At 48.4% G+C, this 21,741-nt stretch overlaps 1 protein-coding gene across 1 annotated transcript in view; it reads right to left on the reverse strand.

The window, feature by feature from the left end:
- The window catches only part of DNAH5 (dynein axonemal heavy chain 5), a 4,235,244-nt gene that overhangs the window by 676,296 nt on the left and 3,537,207 nt on the right, over window positions 1-21,741 (reverse strand). The window contains exon 63 of the mRNA XM_069613779.1: window positions 10,602-10,918. Within this exon, the coding sequence (XP_069469880.1) occupies window positions 10,602-10,918 (317 nt within the window). The remainder of the gene's footprint in view (window positions 1-10,601; window positions 10,919-21,741) is intronic.

A 21,741-nucleotide genomic window follows, 5' to 3' on the forward strand; every position in this document is an offset into this window, starting at 1 on the left:
ATCCTCCACCTATCAAGTGCTAGTCCTCAGTATAAGAGACCCCTGCACTAGGTCCCTTCCTCTTTCTTTTAGCTGCAGCTCTCAGAAACATGGATTTGTCTTAATTGCCTTATTATATGTTCACAGTCAATGCACTGCATATATAATCCTTATTTTTTTTATAACACATTTTATTGATTTTCTTTATAAAAACAGCACTTAATCAATACATTCTAAACATACAAACATTCTTAATGCACAGCTCATATGAGTGTACATTGTATGGGTACACCTACATATTCCGGTTTGTGGCCTTGTGTTATACATACAGTTCAGGTAGATCGCAGCTGATCAACAGGCCTTGCGTGTTACCAATTGGTGTCTCTAATTGTCCTCGCATCTTTGCCAGATTTTACGCACCTTGGCGGGGCAGCCTTTGGTGGTGTATACTCTTGTTTCCATTGCTATACACGCATCCACATCTGTTACCCATTGCTCGTATTGTGGAGCGAAACTTCAGGCCTACAGCTGTGCCACATTTCTTTTTGCAAGCCCTGTGGCTGTTGTGAATAGAAGTTTTTCGAAGCGGGACATCTCAATGTTCTCGTCTATTCCCAGTATTAACAATTTACGGTCCATAGGTATCACTCGGCCAATGACCGTTGAGAGTCTTTGGCAGCATCTCTGCCAGAAGAGTTGAATTTGTGGGCATTCCCATAGGATGTGGAAAAAGGTTCCCCTCTCCTGGTTACATCTTAGACAGTTGGGATCTGTTTCTTTCCCCCATTGGTATAGCGCCTCTCTTGGGTAGTATATCCTGTGCAGTATTTTGAGTTGTATCAGTCTGATTTTGGTAGATATGGCTATTTCTCTGTGGTACGTGAGGGCCGTGGTCCAGTCCTCTGGTTGCAATGGTCCCACATCTTTTTCCCATTTGGCTTTTAGGCCACAGAGCTCTGGTGTTGCAAATGAGGAGATTGCGTTGTACATTGTGGAGGTTATCTTGGTATCTATTCTCTCTAGTACAATGTTCCTCTCAATTGGTGTGCATTCAGGCATATTGGATAGGTCTATCGCGCGTGATGTAAGTGCATGTAGCCTCCGTCTATAGTGGAAGTGTTCTGTCAGAGGTAGGCCAAATCTATTTCTTAGGGTCTGAAAGGGCACTATTTTACCATCCTGTACCATGTCCTTGATCCTGGTTATCCCCACTGCTTCCCAACCTGCCCACTTTGAGAGCTTGTTCAGCTCTGGTAGATGTCTATTTCTCCACAGGGGCTGCACCGGTGTAATCTTCTCCTCCCACCCTAGGTATTTGTGTACATCTCTCCATATCTGTGCTCTGTGGCAGGGACGTCATTTGGGGGTCGCCAGAGGTCGCAACTGCGACCTCTGGGGTCTTCCTTGCGACCTCTGTCTTAAAAAAAAAAGAAAACATTTTTTTTTTTTCGTAATGCAAGCTCCTGGGCTGTGGCCAGCACCATGTGGCTCTTTACTTCTGTAGTGGCTGGCTTTCTTGTTCAGGCCCCTTTTAAAAAAAAAGAAAAATAAGAACAGGAGAGCCACAAGTCTAACACTTTCAGCACTGAACCTAAATAAGAAAGAATAGGAATACCAAATAGTGTGTCTTTCTGGAATTCTATACAATAATTGCTAGACTCATCAAAGGTTTATTTCAGGCACACTTCGGGGGGCGAGTCACTGATTTAGTCTTTTCTTAAATGCCTCAACTCAGTCTTTCATCCTTCTGAGGTCGATAAATGAGTACCAACACAGTTTGGGTGATATTGGGTGTACATTTTTTCTATATAAAGCTCTTAAGCGTAAGTGCTATATAATAACACATCATTATCATTTGGTCATGGACGTCGGCTTGGATTCACAGTAATTTAGTAATCTGGGCCTATATACACTGATCTTAACGATAGATATGGCGATCCATTCTTGTATGAAATGTACATCACATTATAGTGATATCGTAACCATATTTTTCGTAGTGTACAATGCTATGTGATGACACTTCCTGTTTTGTCAACGGGTGAAAAGTCGTGTTCCATCGCTTCCTGCGATATCACTTCGGGTCGGGGTCAAATGGCATCACCTCCTGTAATGTCATCAGGGGGACAAGGGTCGTGTGATGTCACTTCCGCTACCCCTGGCATTTTGGTGAAATTACGTCCCTGCTCTGTGGGCTGTTATTGTACTAGGGGTTGGACGTGATATGTTCTGATAGAGGCTCTCTAGTGGGGAGGGCCCCTGTCCTGTCTGTGTATCCGCTCGGATGTGTGGTAGTTCGGGACTGTTGTGTTAAATATCAATTACTACTGCCATCTGGGAGGCCCAGTAATATATTTGTAGGCGGGGGAGTCGGATACCGCCTTCCCATATGGAGCGCTGCAAGGTGCTTAAGGCAATTTGTGGGTGTCCGCCTCCCCACAACAATTTCCTGAGTATTCCATATATATTCCTTATTGAGGTGATGACAGTGTGAAGATAGAGATTTCGTTTCTGTGTTTAGATATATTTTTTTCGTCTATGTGGGAGCGCGCACACAGGAATTATATTTCATAAAGAAATGTCTTCTGGTGAGTGAGTGCTTAGCTGCGTTTCTGATATCCATCTTATATTTCACCCAGGAGGCACGGCCGGAGCCGTGAGCTATCGCGTTCGCATTAGGCCTCTGGGCCCACTCCAAGATACTTCTCCTCAAGCCGGCGCACGTAATAGCGCTGGCGAATCTTACGGGCACTAGGACCCAGGGGAGCGGGAGGTTTGGAGCCTTCCCATCATCCCCTTGGCTTTCCTGACGGTTTTTCTACATTGCAAACATTGCACACGGCACGTCTCCAAACGCTGGTCCCAATGAAGCGGCCGAGTGGTGGAAAGCAGACCTGCAAAATGTGAGGACATTGGGTGACTATCCCAATCAGAGGCCCTCCCTCACCCTGAGAACTGGGTGCCGCTGCAAGGGCGACACCCTGGGGAGCGTGGAGACTGAAGACCCGGTGGGCTGGCGTGACTGGGGGTGTGCGCCCTCCGGTGCTGTGAGGAGACTGGAGGAGCCTGCTGAGCTGTGATTTAGACGCAACAGTGAGGTAACCTAGGTGCCTCGCTTACACAGCCCTGGGGAGGCCCAGAACTTTGTTTAGCCTGCCTGCTGGTCGCCAGCCTGCTGCGGGGGACCCACAGAGCTGGCCACATGTGAGGCACTGTGAGCTCCGCTGCGAAGCGAGGTGCCCTTCCCCTCATCCCCCTCCGGCGCCCTGGAGCAGCTGCCAGCCGGCTGGGAGCGGAGTGAACACCGGTGGTGACGCTGTGGGGCGCAACCAATGCTGACCAAATAAGCGGATGGGGTCAGGGCTGGAGAGTGCTTGGAGTGTGCAGCGCCATTGTACAGAGAAGGAACACATGTCACCAGCCGTCAGGTGCACCCCCTGGTGGAGGGTTTGAGGGGGGAGGAAGATCCCCACAGAACCAGATCAGGGAGAGGGGACTGCACTGTAGTGACTCTGTCCTGATAAAATGTGGGATCCTCCACGGAGTGGGGACAGGAACCAGTGCAGTATCATTGCCAGAAATGAGAGGCCTGTGCAGGGTTCATGAGCCAGAACAAAAGGCCCACAAAGTGAGACTGAACTTTCTCCATCACCAACACCTCTGAACAACGGGACCCTCGCCCCTCTGCTAAATTGTGGTTGGATTCTGGCCATATAACGTGGGGGTCGGTGGTGGTACACGACAGACACCCAAGGAGTAAGCAATATACACGGCGGCAGTGCCCCCTGAACATTGTTGATCATAGCAACCGCACTGCTGGTAGCTCAATAGAACTGTATACCTAACACACGAAGGACAACGCAGCGCTTCATACTCTCTGGGGTGAAAAGTGACCTGAGAATGTTGGGGTGAAGTAGGCTGCCAGACATACTGGTGCAGCGAGTATAACATTAACAGCTGGAGGGGACCCCTTCCATCCATCTGTAGCTACCACCCTTGTCGTAGGCAGCAGGCCACTACTGACAGAAGGGAAGAACAGAAGGGGAAAGAGCTTGAGGGCCACTGGAAAACTCAATTGACCACAATCATTGAGGCTGGGGATACCCAACATCCAAGGACACCTATTAATCAAGTGGCAAAACAAGATCCAGAGTTGTCTGAGGACGGGGCCTACACACAAACAACTGGAGAGGGACATATTGCCAGGGGGAAGACAACTGAAAGAGGGACAACGCCCCACAGACCAGGCACCCTAGGGTTCACGGAGGGCTTCACCAGTGGCATTACCAAACCGAAAGACGGACCCTGGGTCTCTCTTGCGAAGGACGAGAGAAGTGCATCAGAGAAACTACAGTTTGGGGCAGCCTCCAAGAAGATGAGCTTGAGAAGTCCCTGTAAGCTTATCTACGTAACACCTGAGCACGGAGGATGTCCAAATCCGTCAAAAAGGGTAAACAACAGCCCAAACTGCATTTCGAGACACCATTGCAATCCAGAAATAACAAACCAATGGATGTGTCCCCGGAAACCCAACCACAAAAGGCATCTCAGGACCCTGCAGGAGCATTCCAGGACATCAAGGAGATGTTTAACCAACTACAGTCTAGCATACAGTCTCTGGACGGGAAGATGGACACACTTACCTGCAACGTTAATGACATGCAGGTTCGCTTGGACAAATACAGTGAGCGGCTGGGCGAGGTGGAGGGAAGGGTGTCAATTGTGGAGGATGGGTCGGTGTCAGTGGCCAGAGACATGACCCTTGTGAAGCGGGCGCTGAAGGAGCTTGCTGATAAGCAGGATGACCTGGAGTCGCGTTCCAGAAGGAACAATCTAAGGATAATTGGTGTACCAGAGTCGGTGTAGTGGAGGAATATGGAGCACCTCGTGGAGGTGATCTTAAAGGAGGCGCTTGGACCCGAAGAGTTTTCTGCAGTGTACATAGTTGAAAGAGTACACCGAATCCCGAGTGGGAAGAGGCCAATACCGGGAGCACCAGCTCGTCCAATCATAGCTCATATATTAAATGATCGGGATAGAGACACTGCTCTGAGCAAAGCTCAAGAAAAAGGCACAGTCACCTATAAGGGAGACACTATAAAACTCTTCCCGGACTTTTCAGACAAAGTCCAGGCATCCAGAAGGACATTCGTGGAAATCAAGAAATAACTAAAGGACAGAGTAATCCGCTATGCCATGCTGTTTTCAGCCAAACTCTGAATAGAGCACGAGGGACGAGCAATCGATTTTTAGACTCCGGAAGAGGCCAATGCCTTCTTGGAACTGCAACCAAGACTCCCTCAGCAACAAGGAAACAATGGGTGATATTAGGGCTGACGACACTGGCCCTTAATAAGGCACGATACTTGAAAACTGGTGGTGTCCCATGCAAATGTGTCCGTTGGGAGCCACGAGGCTTTAGAGGTGTGGTGGACGGCTGGGCTCTAAGCTGCCCCCATACGAAATCTCATATTTTCTGTTTGGGTAAGGGAAGGGAGTCAGCTGATGAGTTGGGGTGATCAGCGGGGGGAGGTTGGGAGTTCAGGGAAATAACAAGTTGGAGCTATTGAGGGGAGATAAGAAGGGGGAGGGCTTGCAGAATACTGATGAATTGGGGTTGTCGGTGGGGGGTGAAGAGGAAGGAGTCAATACAAACATGGGGCTGCTGGCGGGGGAATGTGGGTGGGGCTCAACCGGTACGAGTACCATACGGCAGATATATTGTCCGGTGTTTATATGTTGTGAAAGAATGAGAGCGAGGAGGACATAAAGTCAGAGGGATCGGAATCCCAGAGAAACTCATGTCCTGATAAAGGGCGATGGCAACACTTAGCTTTGTTACCTGGAATGTCAGGGGGCTGAACTGTCCTTCAAAGTGTTGAAAGGTTCTTTTGTATATGCAGAGGCATCGGGTGGGGATTTCCTTTTAACAAGAAACTCATTTAACACCGGAGGTGGAGTCTAAATTTGGGAAAAGCTGGTGCTGCCATAGATACTTTTCATCATAATCTTCGTATGCAAGAGGTGTGGGCACTATTATACAAGGCTCTGTTGGGTTTCGACAGACCGGTGTTACTAAGGATAGGGAGGGCAGAGCTCTTGTTGTCCAGGGCACTATCCAAGGGAAGTTAAACACGCTAATTAATTACTATGGGCCGAACCAAGACACGGTAGATACATTGGAATGGATAGATCAGCAACTGGGGAAGGTGCCACTGAGCGAGATAATCTGAGCCGGCGACTTCAGTGCAGTCATGAACCCCACATATGACCGAACAGGGGATAGCCATCGAACAGGGGGGAGAGGGACAAGTAGGATACAGGGCATGGCTCTAACATGGGAGGTCAAAGATGTATGGAGGGTTAGAAATCAAAATGAGAAGCAATACACGTGCCACTCAACACCCCACAATTCGGCGTCACGATTGGACTTCTTTCTGGTTTCACATAACTACTGGAACAGGTGAGGGAGTGGGAATTCTCACCCGTACCTTGTCAGACCATGCCCTCGTACTACTGGACATTGAGCTGACGGGCCAGGAGAAAGAGGAACTTTCCTGGAGTTTCAAAAGCGAAGGCCGCACAGACACAGTGTTCCGGGAAGGCTTGACAACAGCCATAGATAACTTTTTTTAAATCAATGTGGGATCAGTGAAATCCATGGGGACACTGTGGGAAAGTTTTAAGTGTGTGATCTGAGGGGAATGTATATCCAAGGAAGCAGAAATATTAAGACAAATCAGAAGGGAACTGGCTGATAAGGAGAGTAAGTTAAGAGTGATGCACAGTGGCCCCTACCCCAACAAATCAAGAACATGCTGAGATTTTGCAACAACTAAAGGATTTCCAGGGTCTAGCGCTTAGAGATGTTAAATATATAGGGGGTCAGGTGGCGATACGCCAATATGGGGTGGGACAGGCCCCAGGGAGAACACTGGCAAGGGCGACTAAGATGGACAACCTTAGAGATAGGATCTTGGCGATAGCAGATGATCAAGAGGTGGATCGATTTGAAGACAAAGAGATAGTACGGCAGTTCTTTGAGTTTTATGAACAATTATACTCCTCCCAAACTCACGCCTCCCAGGCGGAGATAGATACGTACCTGAATTAGGTTGCGCTACACTGGTGTACAGACGAACAGTAGGGAACAACTGGGCCACCCACTGACACTGGCGGAAGTGTTGAACGCTATCAAATCTTTGCCCAACGTAAAGTCGCCTGGGGCCTGATGGGTTCACCGTGGAATTTTATAAATATTTTGCGGACAAGCTTGCTGCCTACCTGTTGGAGATGTTTCAACACAGCCCGGAGGCGGAGCATCTCCCAGATTCTCCGAGGGAAGCAATGGTAGTGGCGTTGTTAAAGCTGGATAAGCCTAGTAATGATTGCTCTTCCTACCGCCCAATATCGCTTATCAACATAGATAATAAGATCTTAGCAAAAATCTTGGCATCTCGACTCTCGCCCATGATGCCAGCAATCGTGAGGGTGGACCAAGCGGGCTTCATCCCGGGGTGCTCTATCTCGTATGGGCTCAGGAGAATGTTCGGGTTGACTGCAGCTGCACAACAGGAGGACTCAATAGTGGAGGCCCTACTGGATGCTACTAAGGTGTTTGACTCAATTGAGTGGCCGTTTCTGTTCTCTGTGTTGCGACGCATGGTGATGGGAGAGCAGTACATAGCTATGGTCTCACTATTATACAAGCAACCGGTAGCTAAGGTAAGGGTGAATGGTCAGTTAACACCGACTACAGTGTTGGAGAGGGGGACACGACAGGGGTGCCCCTTCTCACCATTGCTGTTCGCCCTGGCAATCGAGCCGCTGGCGGAAAGAATAAGAGAGTTGCACTTACACCACAGAGTCCAACTGCACACCCATAGAGTAGTAATATTGTTATATGCAGATGACATGGTGCTGTTCATCAAGGATCCCAATACTAACCTGGACCAGATTATGAGGGATGTACAGCAATTTGGGGAACTTTCGGGGCTAAAGGTTAATGCTTCTAAGTCAGTTCTTTTCCCATTAACCAAAGGGGTTGTGCGGTACCAGGACGGGTGGGGATTCCAATGACATATGGTCGAAACACGTCAGCTGGGGATCAATATTGCCAGGGATAAAAACGTGGTGTACACCAGCAATTATATGAGGGTTTTAGAGCAAGTGAAGGAACCCATGTCTAGGTGGAAGAACCTTCCTCTTAATTTGTATGGCTGGATATCTGTTGTTAAAATGACCTTACTCCCTAGGTTTTTGTATGTTTTGTTAAATGTCCCAATAGCAGTAGCAGGGGAATACTTTAGAGACCTGAGTTCAGCAATACTGCAGTTCATCTGGGCGGGTAAACGGGCCAGGGTGTCATGGGACAAACTTGCGGCACCTATACAGGAGGGAGGTTTGGCACTACCTGAATTTGAAACCTACTATATGTGGCACAGGCGGGGTTTCTCCATTATTGGTATGAAATGCAAGGGGGCAGATGGCATGTGGAAGTGGAGAGATCAATCGCGTCGCCAGCCTTGCTGTGATCGATTATACTCACAGCATCAGATAGAACACAACGGACATCAAACATGGTAGACATAACCTGCTGAGCTTGGACCTGCATAGAACATAAATCGAAGGGAGAGGTCCTCTACTCCCCTAGACTCCCTGTGATGCATGTCCCGGGTATCCCTATTACTGGTGGGAAAGGGTTTGTGGCTCTGGTGAAAAGGCTGGTGGTGGCGCACTTCAGGGAACTCTTCCCCAATGGGAAGTTCATAACATTGGATATGCTGAGGGAAAAGGGTGAACTATCAGCTTTGGACATATTCCTGTACTATAGATTGCAGGTAACCCTGCGGCAATTGTTCACAACCTTCCCTGAACAACCACAGGATTCCCACATATTAGACAGACTGCTTCACGGAGGCTTGAGTAGTAGGGTAATATCAGGAATGTACGCTATGCGCATGAACTCAGGGGAGGAGGTGAGGATCTCGCCACGGAAAAAATGGGAAGAGACCCTGGGACGGGAAATCTCGGAGGCAGTGGGGAAATACTGTTGCGAAATGACCAGAAAGGGGGCTCTCAATGCACGGTTTAAACTAAGTAATTTTATATATTTACACCAATTCTATCACACGCCGGCTAAGCTGAAAGAATATTTCCCGGACACCTCAGGTAAATGCACCAGGTGCAATAGTACATTGGCGGACTTCCTCCACGTAGCCTGGGGATGTTCAGGCCTTCGACAATTCTGGGAACAGGTATTCGAGACATTGGGGGTATCACGGGCAAGGAGATAGACCCGGATCCGCTGATAGCCCTGCTCGGTTACACTAAAATGGTGCCCAAACATACACGGAAACTTGTCGGGTTTCTCCTAATACTGGCTAAGAGACGAGTAGCGATGAAGGGAGTGGGGAGGGTGCGGGGGGGACAGAGCCCAAAAATCTCTCGATGGAAAGCGGATATTCTATATTACAATGACATGGAAAGCGGGTGGGGGTCAATGGGCCTCATTACACAGATAGCGGTAAGGATTTACCGGTACCGGTATTTTACCGGTATCGCTAAATCCTTACCGCCTTACTACGAGATCCCTTTGCGGGTTGGAGAATTTAACGCCTGCTTTTTGCAGGCGTTAAAAACCAACCCGCAAAGGGACCCAGGGAGCTAATTACGGTACCGCAATTTGCGGTACCGTAATTAGCACCTTCCCCATTCCCAATATGCCCTATGGGGCAAAAATGGGAATGGGGAAGGGCAATGGTGGAAGGGGGAATTACCGCCCCGCCGACCTTGGAATGGGGCGGTAATTCCCCTTTCCACCAAGGCAGTCCCGGTATTTTACCGGCATGAACCATGGCGCTTATAGCGCCATGGTTCTCCACCATCCGTGTAATGAGGCCCAATGACTGGCAACCGGTGTGCTGACAGAAACATGTGGGATGCTTACACGCACTTCCGGATGGGACATCCCGCTGGCGGGGAAGATAAGCCAAATACGCCATAGTTGGAATCATGTACTGTTAGGACGAGCGGGATATGAACATTCTGCAAAAATGAACCTATATGAAACACAATTAATACCTTTCTCTTAAAGTTACTGAATTGAATCCAATACTGTCGGATGTTATCATGACTTAAGACATAACGAACAATAAGTATTATTTGAAATGTGGGAAAGTACCGGGGAGGGGAATGGAGGATGTTGGGTTTGTTGGCACATGGTGCCTGTTATACTCTTAATGCCAATAAAGAGAAGTTTAAAAATATATATATATAGATGGGTGGAGGAAGGACTTGGCTCATATTAGGAGATAAGATCTCTATTTCATTGATGCAGAATCTGCATTAGGAACAGGATAAAAATGGCACCATCCACAGGGCTCTACCACCTCACATCTACACAAAGGGAGTGATGGGCAATTAGTTACATATCCTAAAATGAGGAAAGATAAATCAACAATGACTCGTGTTTGAAATAAATGAAAGGAGACAATGTTCTGCTTATTTGACATCTCATTTTCACAACACATTTTACATTTTAAAAGGCATTATAAAATTTGATCACAGAAAGGTTTGATTGAAAACATAGCTTTAAACAAATGCTGTACTCTCCACCTCTATACCTGAAGTTCGTTCCTGTTTTCTTTGTTTTTTATCCATATTTTTCCCTGGGTCTGTGGATCAATTAGCAATGGGTAGCGAGCTGCTTTAGTAACAATGATTCCATTCTGAATGGAGAGGTCATCGTTCGGAAGACCCTGTAGGTTCCATTCACTGATTGTTGGTCCATCGATCAGCATCTCAGTGATATTCAGATTGTTGCCAAATGGAATTTTTCGGGCTTTCATTTCCTTTCTCCAATCAGTCAGCAATAGATTACGGAACTCTTGGTTGAAGGGTCCAGAGTAAGACAGAAAAGCAGTTGCTAACAAAACATCCCCTAAAATAAAACAGAAAATGTTACACTAAGTTAACATTAGTTAACACATTGCTGATGAATCTTGTGTACTTAGCTATTATTGCAGAAACATACTCTTACGAAAAACCCAAGTGCTCATCACTGCAGAATATAAATACTTTTACAGACCGCAACATTTGAATACAAACACAGAGGTAGTGCAACAAGGGAGCATGGAAAAATAACACATGAGTTTCGTTTAGGGGGTTCTTGTGGGAAGGGCAAAAGAAGCGGCCCTTCTGAACTGCTTTTGTTTTCTTCACTTTGGTCAAAAGAGATTTTCATTTAGATGCACTGCAACATAGGCTTATACCAAACAGGTTATAGCTAGACTAGCTTAGTTAGGCAGCGCTCTATCATGTTTTTTGTTATGTGTCTTGCCACACTGTAAGTTCATTGTCTTGTGTTACTGTTGGTGCCCTAATGCCTGCGGGCTATCAGCGCGGTATAAGTAAATAAATCAAATAAATAAAATAAAGGCTGAGATGGTGTTGCTCCTCTAAATTGTAGAAACAGTGTTGTGGAGTTGGCTTTTTCGATTCTCCTTTTAATGTGAATGCTGATTTGACATTCTATATTTCTGTACAACTGTTCTACACTATTTCACTTTGCAGCTGTTCAAGTGTAAAAAAAAGAAATTCTTCTACAGTGACTGCTGTCTTAAAAAATAAATTCAAGAGAAAGAGCTGATTTCTTTTTAATGTAGGGCAAACGTAGTAGGGGCCATTTTCCGGATTTGTGAAAATTGCACAGCGGGGACCTCTGTCTTTGCACTGCAATCTGCAAAAAGAAAGAGTAAAAAGCATGCCGAATATTTATTTATTTTGAGCATTTATGTTACGCCTAAGACCAAGGGGTATCACAGCGTTTGGACCAAAACAGCAAACATCAAATAACCAGTAGGTTACATCATGGAGCAATGACATAGGGCCTCATTACACGGTAGGCGGTAAGGGTTTACCGGTACCGGTAAGGGCACCGGTACCGGTAAACCCTTACCGCCTTACTACGAGTTCCCTTTGCGGGACCCGACCTTAACGGCTGGTTTTACCAGCTGTTAAAGTAGTGTGCCGCAAAGGGACCTTGGTGCTAATTACGGTACCGCAATTTGCGGTACCGTAATTAGCACCTTCCCCATTCCCATTGAGCCCTATAGGGGCAAAAATGGGAATGGGGAAGTGCCTTGGTGAATGGGGAATTACCGCCCCCGCTCACCTTGGAGTAGGGCGGTAATTCCGCCATCCGCCAATGCGGACACGGTAAAATACCGGCGACAACCATGGCGCTAATAGCGCCATGGTTACCGCCTACCGTGTAATGCGGCCCATAGTAATATAGGTAGTGCGGTGGGACATGAACAGCATGCTTAATCGTATTTATCAAACCGCCTGTTTTCACAAGCCTCTTGAAGGCAAGATAGGAGGGCTAATTTTTGATGTGGGGAGGCAGTGAGTTCCAGAGAGTAGGGGCTGTGACCTTGAAGTTCACACACCCTGATCTGGCATGTTTGTATCGGGGTGTAACAAATTAGGTGTGGTTAGATGAGCGGAGAGCACGTGACTGATGGTTCTTGGTGATGCTGTTATTCAGATAATAGGGGGCTTCTTTATAGATGTAGCAGTGGGCAATGGAAAGTGTTTTGAAGTCAATCTGGGCTTTGATAGGTAGCCAGTGAGCTTCTGAGCTTGCTGCCGTGTTGTGATCAGATCGACAGAGTCCTAAAGCAGCACAGAGAGATTTAGTTTACCGGTTGTCATGCCCTTGAAGAGGACATTGGAGTAATCCAGTTTACTGAGTATCAGATATCTGGAGAACATGAAGCAGTTACTGGTGGAGAGAAATTGTCTGCTCAGTGCAATGAGCTTGGAGGTGTAGGCCGTTGAGGATGCAAAGGTGCTGATGTGCTTAGACATGGTATGTTCTGTGTTGAAATAAACCCCTGGTGTTTTAACCTGTTTGAGGACTTGGATAACTGAGCATCAGTGGTGAAGGAGGAGTAGACAGAATTACGTAGTTTGAGGTGGTGGGGAGAGCCCACTATGAATAGCTCTGTCTTATCATCGTTGAGGCAGAGGTTGTTAGCTATCCAGTTTTGGACGGTGCTGTAGACATTTTTCATTGTGACCGCGTCTTTGAGGTAAGTGCTGGTGAGTGGGAGAAGGATTTGCGTATGATCGGCAAAGTTGTGTCGATAATGCCAAGAGAGTCCAGGATGTCAAACAATGGTTTAGTATATTTGTTGCATAATGTAGGTGAGAGACAGGACCCTTGGGGAACGCCAAAGGAGACAGGTGTGGGGTCGGCAGCAGAGTTAGCAATGAAGACTCTTGAGGATCGAACATTGAGGAAAGACTTGGCCCAGTTGACAGCGTTTGTGAGAATTGAAAGTGGGAGCTAAGGTGTGAGCAGACAATGTCATGGTCAACGAGATCAAAGGCTGCAGAGCGGTGAAGGAGACGGAGAAGGGCAAGGTTGCCTGAGTCGCATATGATGTCGAGATATATTTTCAGGTCAATTAGAGCAGTTTCGTGCTATGTTTCGGTCCGATGGCTGATAGTCTAGCTGCCAGGAGGTGATGGTGTCGAGGAAATGTTGTACCTGCAGGTAGGTGATGAGGACTAGGATTTTGAGCAGGAAAGGAACATTGGTAATTGGACAGTAATTGCAATAAGAGGGTTTTAGAGACTGGATAAAGTCCAATGCAAAGGCTTGGGTAACTTGTGATAAAGTGAATAGTGAGAGCAGGAGAGGGTTGGGGGGAAGAGGAGTTCCAAAGGGGGTGGAGGTAGGGATTTGGCAGCTAGGTGGGTTTTCTTGGCGTTGATTTTTCTGCATAGTAGGTCAATGTTATTAGTGAGCGCTGTGTGAATGGTGGTACACCATGCATTGTCGGAATTGGTCTGGGTGTTAGAAGGGACATGGTTTTCCAATTCTCTTATGATAACAAATAGTTCTTTAGAGTTGGAGCTCCCATTGGAGATTCTGGTGTCATAAGAGCTTAGTTTGTGCGAGATAATGGCTTTTTTGTATGTCTTAGAAGCATTGGATAAATTAGCACCATTGCTAGGTATAGGGTGCCTTCTGAATAATGCTCAAGCGCTCTCTTGTTTCTGGGGAAGCTGATGAGCTCATCTGAGAACCAGATATTATCATGTGTGTGCGGTTTGGGCAGTTTGCGTTTCAAGGGAGCTTGCAGGTGTATGGTGTGCAGGAGGATCTGGTGGTAGAGGTCTGTGATTTCTTCTTGGTTTCAGTGCAGGGGTTGGTGCAGAAGAGAGGCTATCCAGGAGTGTGAGCTTGAGGATCTAGTGTCTAAACTTCCTGGTGTGTCTGACCCAGATGTGGGTGGGCATGGGTGCAGTAGGCGGGCTGGCTTGGTAAGGGACAGAATGAACTCAATACGGTGGTGATCTGACCAGGGCACTAGACTAATCTGAGAGATGTTGACAGTGGAGTTGGTGGTCAAGATCCAGTCAAGAATTCAATCCTTAATATGCATATGGGATGAGACCAATTGCGTAAAGCTCATGTCTTGGAGTGAGTGTGTGGGAGAGGCTGATTTGAGGTCAGACAGGTCATTGTAACCAAGCTTGAAATCGCCAAGTAGGATACATTTAAAATGACCATCTGGGCATGTAAAAGCAACACTTCTACTCGAATCTAGTAAGTCGGATTTAAATGTTGGTGGCACAGCAGGGCTTTTAGTAGCATCCACAATATTACCAGGCATCGAGTCCCTCAATAATTCTTTCGATCCGAATCGGCATACATGCACATCAGTGGTGCTCTAACTTCCCCAAGATGCAGGAGGGCACCGGCGATCATCAGGCAAACGAGGGCCTTCTGTGCAATCGCCTTTGCACCTTATTTATACACTTCGCAGTTCACATCGTGAAAATACCACCTGCCAGTTATGCATGGCAGACAGAAATTATAACGGATTCCTATAGAACTTGCCTGCTTTTAGGAGGTGTGAACAGCAGACAGATTCCATGGAAATCCAATGCATTATCACTAGTTTGGAAATATCATGCTGACATTCGTGTAACTGGATTTGTATGGCAGAGCAGAGGGAGTAGAGTAAAAAGCATGAATATAAATGCCTTTAACACATGCTATTTTTGTACTCTACAACAAAAATAACCTGAGATGAGAAATGTGTCCCTATTCCTCTACAAAGACTGTGGGATTTGGTGTTAGAGATTATTATAATAACCTTACAGTGATACAGGAGTACTTAGGTCTATGTGAACAAAACACAAATTTTTGAGTAGCAAAAAAGGACAAATGTACAGAAAGGATACATAGATCGAAGAAGAAAGCAGTTTTATTTTTAGTGTCAATACTCCCAAAACATTAATGGAGCTAAAACAGTTTTGAATGATTGGACAATGGGTTGACCGCTGTCAGATGACACTAAAGGGCAAAAATTAAGAAGGTAGTTGTTAATAAAGGAGACTTGGGACTTTAAACATTATTAAAATTGGATAGTTAAACCGGACCAGGGTATTTCTTTAATGAAATTTCTATTAGACATTTTACCATTTGCCACTTTCACCTCTAAATCAAATCATTGTACTTCAAAGTACTGTTCTCACTGCTAAAGGGAGAAAGAATTGAGCATTCATTTTTATCATTCTCTCCTTTATATTAATCACCAAGAAAAAGGTTTAAGTTACTTATCTTAACTATTGTTCTCCAGCATGGTGTCACGCCCCCATCCACGCTCCCCTCTGACACACCCCGAAACCCGACCCCCACCACCACGAAAACACAGCAGGCACATATGGCACATCAGGTCCCCACACGTGTCAGGACACGCTCTCATCTGCAGGCCTGCTGGCAAGGGGTTGGCCAGGAACGTCAACGCCGGCTTCTGCCTCGTTTCCCGTTCCGGCGTTGGCAGTTGCCGTGGAGACGCGCCACAGGCATCCTGCAACGTCTCCGTTGCCGACGCCTGGGGAGCCCTTCTCAGCACGTTCGATCACGTGACGGGTGACGGGAATCACGGTCACGTGATCGCGGTTCAGCGTTCAAAAGCGATGCGCTGACTGCCATTCAGCGCTTCACAGCTGATTCCTGTTTGGCGTTCTACGCACTACGGACTAACCTTGCTACCTCGACCTCGGATTGATTTTTGGATACTGATCTGGTTCTTCCCCTCATTGTACTTTTGCCTGGAACTTGCTAACTCCTGAATACGACCTCGGCTCCTCTCTCGGATTGGTTTGGATTCCCCTTTTGTACCTTTGCTAGAACTTGCTTTCTCCTGGACACGACCTCGGTTTTCCCATCGGACTGCTGTTGAATTTCCCCTTTGTTACAGCCTTTGACTCTGTTCTTTGGATCACGTACCATTCAGGACTCCTCTACCTGATTGACTCACAGTTTCAAGTTTCCTGCATCAGGTGGTGACTACACCTTCTCAAGTGCCTTGCCATGCTGCCACCCTGTCGTCAACCTCTGCCGGCTGCCTCAGACAACATTCCCCACACCAACATTGGGTTCCGACCAACTACTCAGGGTAAGGCCCCTTGTAGATTCATTAAGTATTCAGGTCTGGGTTTGTGTTTATTATCTAACCCACTTGTTTGCCTTACAGTGGTCCGGGGGGCATTTTCCGGCATTCCTGGTTCCGGCTGACGATGTTCACCACCTGTGGCCTCAAGGATCGCTCAGGCAGTAACTCATTGTTTGCTCGAGTGGTACTTGGGGATGGAGGTATCATCGTCTACACGACCATCAAGTCTTGACACATGGGTCTTGCATGGATTCACATGCTCATGAATATTCCCTGTCGTCAATGCTCGCTAAAAGAAAAAACATTTTCACTTTACTTTCACTTTAAAACTGTATTTCCCCTCTCAACCAATCACTTTCCATCCAATGACAGTCCTCCCATAAGCTCCAGCCCTGGTGGCCATCTTCAGATTTAGTAAGCATGTGAAGTGGCAGTATGAACCTAGAAGAGCCCCAGAGGGGAAGGAGGCAGGGTTTGCATGTGAATCCATGCCAGAACCATGGTTACAAGTAAGTTACTTAAATCCAGCATGAGGTCTGGCATGGATTCACATGCTCATGAATAACGATTACACAGCAGTACATATACACAACCACGAGAGGTGGCAAGGCTCAACAGAAGCAATAATCACTCACCTCTGGAACAGACTCACCTCAAACAGGTTGCGTAGCACCACTTGGCCAACTCGGGACTCCTGCCTGGAATCCCTGTCGGCGCAGTAGAACCTTGTGAAGGTGTGAGTGGTCCGACACGTAGCAGCCCTGCAGATGTCGAGCAGGGGCACACCAGAGAAAAAACACATAGTTGCTGCGATGGCTCTGGTGGAGTGGGCTCTAGGCCGGCCTGGCAGCGGCCTGCTAGCCATTCGATGACAGTGCATGATGCAGCCAGAGAGCCACCTGGAGAAGTAGCCTTCGATAAGGCCTTTCCGTGATTTACAGGTCCAGAGTTGTCCGCTGTTGACGACGGATTCGGGAAGAAGACAGTTAACACCAAAGGTTTCTTGAGGTGGAATTCTGACGGTACCTTTGGCATAAAGGTCGCGTGTATACCCAGTACCACCCTTGAAGCGTGAAAATGCAAGTAAGGCTGCTTGCAAGACAGGGCCTGGATCTCACCGACCTGCCTGGCCAAGGTGATAGCCACAAGGAAGGCCGTTTTCCATGAGAGAAACTTGAGCGGGACTTGATGCAAAGTTTCAAAAGGAGCTCCCATGAGCTTAGTTAGTACTAGATTGAGCTCCCAAGCCGGGGCAGGAGCCTTTACTGGCAGAAAGGTCCTGAAGAGCCCCTTGAGGAACTTGTTGACAAGTCTGTAGGACCACAGCGAAGGTCTACCCGGAGACCTGGTGTACCTGGATATGGCGGTGAGATGCACCTTGATAGAGGCATGAGGCAATCCTGCCTTGGCCAAGGAAAGCAAGTATGGTAGAAGTTGCGGGGCTATGATATGCATAGGGGTGATCTTCTGAGTCCGGCAACACACGGAGAAGCGCTTCCATTTATGGCTGTAGCACTTCAAAATTGACGAGGCTCTGGGCCTGGCCAGGATGTCCTTACATTCCGCAGACAAAGCTTAACCTCCAAACTCTAGGACTACAGGAGCTATGCCCTCAGGTTCATCGACTCCGGGTCATGGTGAAGAATCGCCCCCCCCCCCCCCCCACGTTCTGTGGTGAGAAGGTCCTGGAACAGTGGCAGCCTGATGGATGGGGACACTGACAGACGAGTAGGTCCGAATGCCAGATTTGTAATGGCCACGTGGGGGCGGCGAGTATTATCCTGCAGTGGCACTGTTTGAGTGTGCGGATCACAAGTAGCACGAGTGGAATCAGTAAAAGTGTACAGGAACCGTCCCTCACACGGGAGCGAGAATGCTTCCCCCATGCTTCTCGGCTGCAGGAACCTGCAGGAACCTGCTGGCAAACCTCTGGCACTTGAGGTTTGCTGCCGTCGCAAAGAGATCGATCTGGGGCTGTTCGCATTTGTCAAACAGAAGGTCCATCTGGTCCTGGCACAGTACCCACTCGTGGCAAGAACGCAGCTTCCTGCTGAGCAAGTCCGAAATGGTGTTCTTGATGCCCGCCAGGTGAAAAGGGACAAGGAACATTTCCTGACGAATGGCCCAGCGCCACAGGGCCTTGGAGAGTGCCAGTCAGCGGGTTCCTCCTTGCTTCCAGATGTAGACCATGGTGGTAGTGTTGTCTGTGAAGATCCTCACCACCTTGCCCTTCAACCATGGTAGAAAAGACTTTAGGGCCCGGAATACGGCCTGAATATTCAGGACATTGATGTGTAGGCCATTTTCTTCCAGATGCCAGCGGCCTCCGGCGTGCAACTGTCTGGTGTGGGCTCCCCAGCCTTCTAGAGAGGTCCGTGGTGACTGTCTCTTGGTAAGGCGGGACTTGAAACGGAATCCCCTGGACAAGATGTGATCATACAACCCACTGCTGTATCGCCCGATGGAACTCCTCATTGAGAGAGAGCTTGTCCACAATGGTTCCTGATGCTTGCATCCACCTTGCATCCAGGAACTCCTGGAGAGGCCTCATCTGAAGTCTGCAGAGGCAGACGAGGCTGATGGAGGAGGACATCATGCCCAGCAGTGACTTGATGGTCTGCACCGTTGCTGTCTGCGTCGATGACAAGCTCTGTACCTTCCCTTGTATTGCAACTACCATCTCCTCAGAAGGGGACGCAAAACACGTGACTGTGTTAGGCGGGGCACCCAGAAATAGCATGTTCTGAGATGGTGTCAACAGGACTTTGGATAGTTTATGGAGAACCCCAACTCAGTCAGCAGATGTACGGTCCTTGATTTGTGCTTGCTCGCCAGCACATGCAAGCGATCTCGCACAAGCCAATTGTCTAGGTAAGGATATATGTGGATGCCTTGCAAACGATGATGCGCCGCCACCGAGGCCAAGCACTTTGTAAAGACCCTCAGAACCGATTGGAGGCTTAAGTGCAGAGCTTAAAACTGGTAATGCTGACCCTGAACCATGAATCATAGGAATGTGTGATGTTTCTTATGAATTGGGATGTGGAAGTAGGCGTCCTCCAGATCCAACGATGTCAGAAAATCCCCTTCCTCCAGCTGGCCAAGCTTGTGTTTTAACATGACCATCCAGAACTTTTGGGACTTCAAATACTTGTTTAGCCAACGCAAACCCAAGATCGGCCTCTAACCACCTGTCTTCTTTCGAATCAGAAAGTATCTGTAATATACTCCGGAGCCCCGGAGGTGCTGAGGGATGGGTTCTATCGTCCCCTTCTGTAACATGGCACACACCTCTCATAGAAGCTGTGGGCCATGTTGTTCTTGCCGCAGCACCGCTGGAATATGAGGACACCTGCGTTGGAACTTCAAGGTGTGCCCCTGTGTGAGAGCGTCCAATACCCATCTGTCGGTGGTGATCTTTTTCCACGCGCTGATGAACTTTGCTGAGGTCCCGGCCGGTTCAGGCCTGCTTGGGGGTCGGGCCCTGCCTTGTGGGCGACACCGATGCTGACCTCCGCTGCCTTGAGAGCGACACTCGTATGCTCTTGAGGGGAGGAACATGAAGGCTGCCGGTACGGGTAGTATATCCTTGGAAGATCTGCTGGGCTTTCCTCTGGGCAAACTAAAGGAAGATAATCAACATTGTTGCGGGGTACCCAGGGAGCGTGCCATCTCTGTGTTGGTTTGTATGGCTTGTAAAGACTCATCGATGGCCTTGCCGAAGAGGTTCTCACCGTCAAATGGTATATCCAGCACCTTAGTCTGAACGTCCTGGCCGATGTTTGTTGCCTTCAACCACCCTTGTCGTTGAAGGGACACGCCGTTCCCCATCTGGCAGAATCCTGTGTGCGCGATGTCCACTGGCACAGTAATGGTGTAGTCTGAGGCCACTTCCCATTCTTGAAACAGTTCCAGTGCCTTAGCCTTCTTGTCCTCAGTCATGAAGTCTAGAATAGCTCCTAGCTCGTACCATAGTTCCAGGTCATATTGGGACAAATGGCTAGGGCATTAGTTGCCTTGATGTTAGAGGCTGCTGTGTAGATTATTCTCTTTCCCATTGCATCCAGCTTCTACCCCTTCTGGTCCGGATTTAACATTGCTGCCGACGATGAGGTTCGCCGAGTGCTTCCTGGCTGCGGCCGAGCCCACTGAATCGGGCGAAGGCTGAGATCTTAATAATCGGGAGCTGAATCTGGCACTTTCTCCAATCTGTCACGCTTGAGTGGGGCAGTACTCGGGTTCTTCATTAGTGTCAGGCTCTCCTCCCAGATATCATACAGGAAAAGGAACGGACATGATGGTCTTCAGGATTTGTGCAGCTGGTACAGGAACCCTTCTTTCTTAGTTTCCTCGGCTACTAACTGAAACAGCTCTGAGGCAATGGACATCATGGAATGAAAGGATCCAACCTTGTCCAGTGGGGAGGCCCTTTGGCAGTTGTCCGCATGTGGTGTTTCCCCGTCAGCTGGCACAAAGTCAGCGTCTACGTCGGTGCCTGTAGCCGCAGTAGCCGTGTCTGTGCCTGAGTCTGTGGGCCTCATTACGACCCAGGCGGTCCGGAAATAACGGTGGCGGTAAACCCGCCGCCACCGTTGTTTCCGGACTGCCTGAGTCCGACCCCTGCAGGCGGGAGGTGATGTTCCCGCCAGGTCTGACCTGGCGGGTTTAACACCTCCCGCATGCAGGCGGACGAGGAAACACCGGCAGCACCATAGGACTCAATGGGAATGGGGATTTACACCATTCCGCCTCCGTGATTCCCGGAAAACCGGGGTTGTAATGCCCCGGTAATTCCGGGAATCATGGAGGCGGAATGGTAATACGAGTCCGGCGTTAACCAGGCGGTTTTACCGCCTCGGTTAACGCCGGACTCGTAATGAGGCCCTGTGTGCGGAATCGGGACTCCGGGTGGAGTCAGGTTGCAATGCGGTGGTGGTGGTGGCGTAGTAGTCGGACGACATCGAAGACCAGCACCTCCCTTAGACTTTCTCTCCCAACGAGGAGTACTCACCCTCCAAGGCTCCTGAGGGTCCTGTGGTGGCATAGGCCCTGGTGCAGGGGGGATCCTGTGCTGGATCTCTGTGACCAGTGTGTGTACAGTCGTTAGAATATCCAGCAACACGTCCCTCAGCTGAGGGGTGAAAGGAGCCAGTGGTGTGGGGTCAGGACTGCCTCCTTTTGCGTGTAGGGGAAGAGGGCTCACAGCCCAGATTCCCCTGCTTCGTGGTCTCTATAGTAGTCATCAGGCAAATCATCGTTGCCGTCATCAGAGCTTGAATAAATC

The sequence above is a fragment of the Ambystoma mexicanum genome, chromosome 5p (genome assembly GCF_040938575.1).
Source record: "Ambystoma mexicanum isolate Mex_15411 chromosome 5p, UKY_AmexF1_1, whole genome shotgun sequence".
NCBI lineage: Eukaryota > Metazoa > Chordata > Amphibia > Caudata > Ambystomatidae > Ambystoma > Ambystoma mexicanum.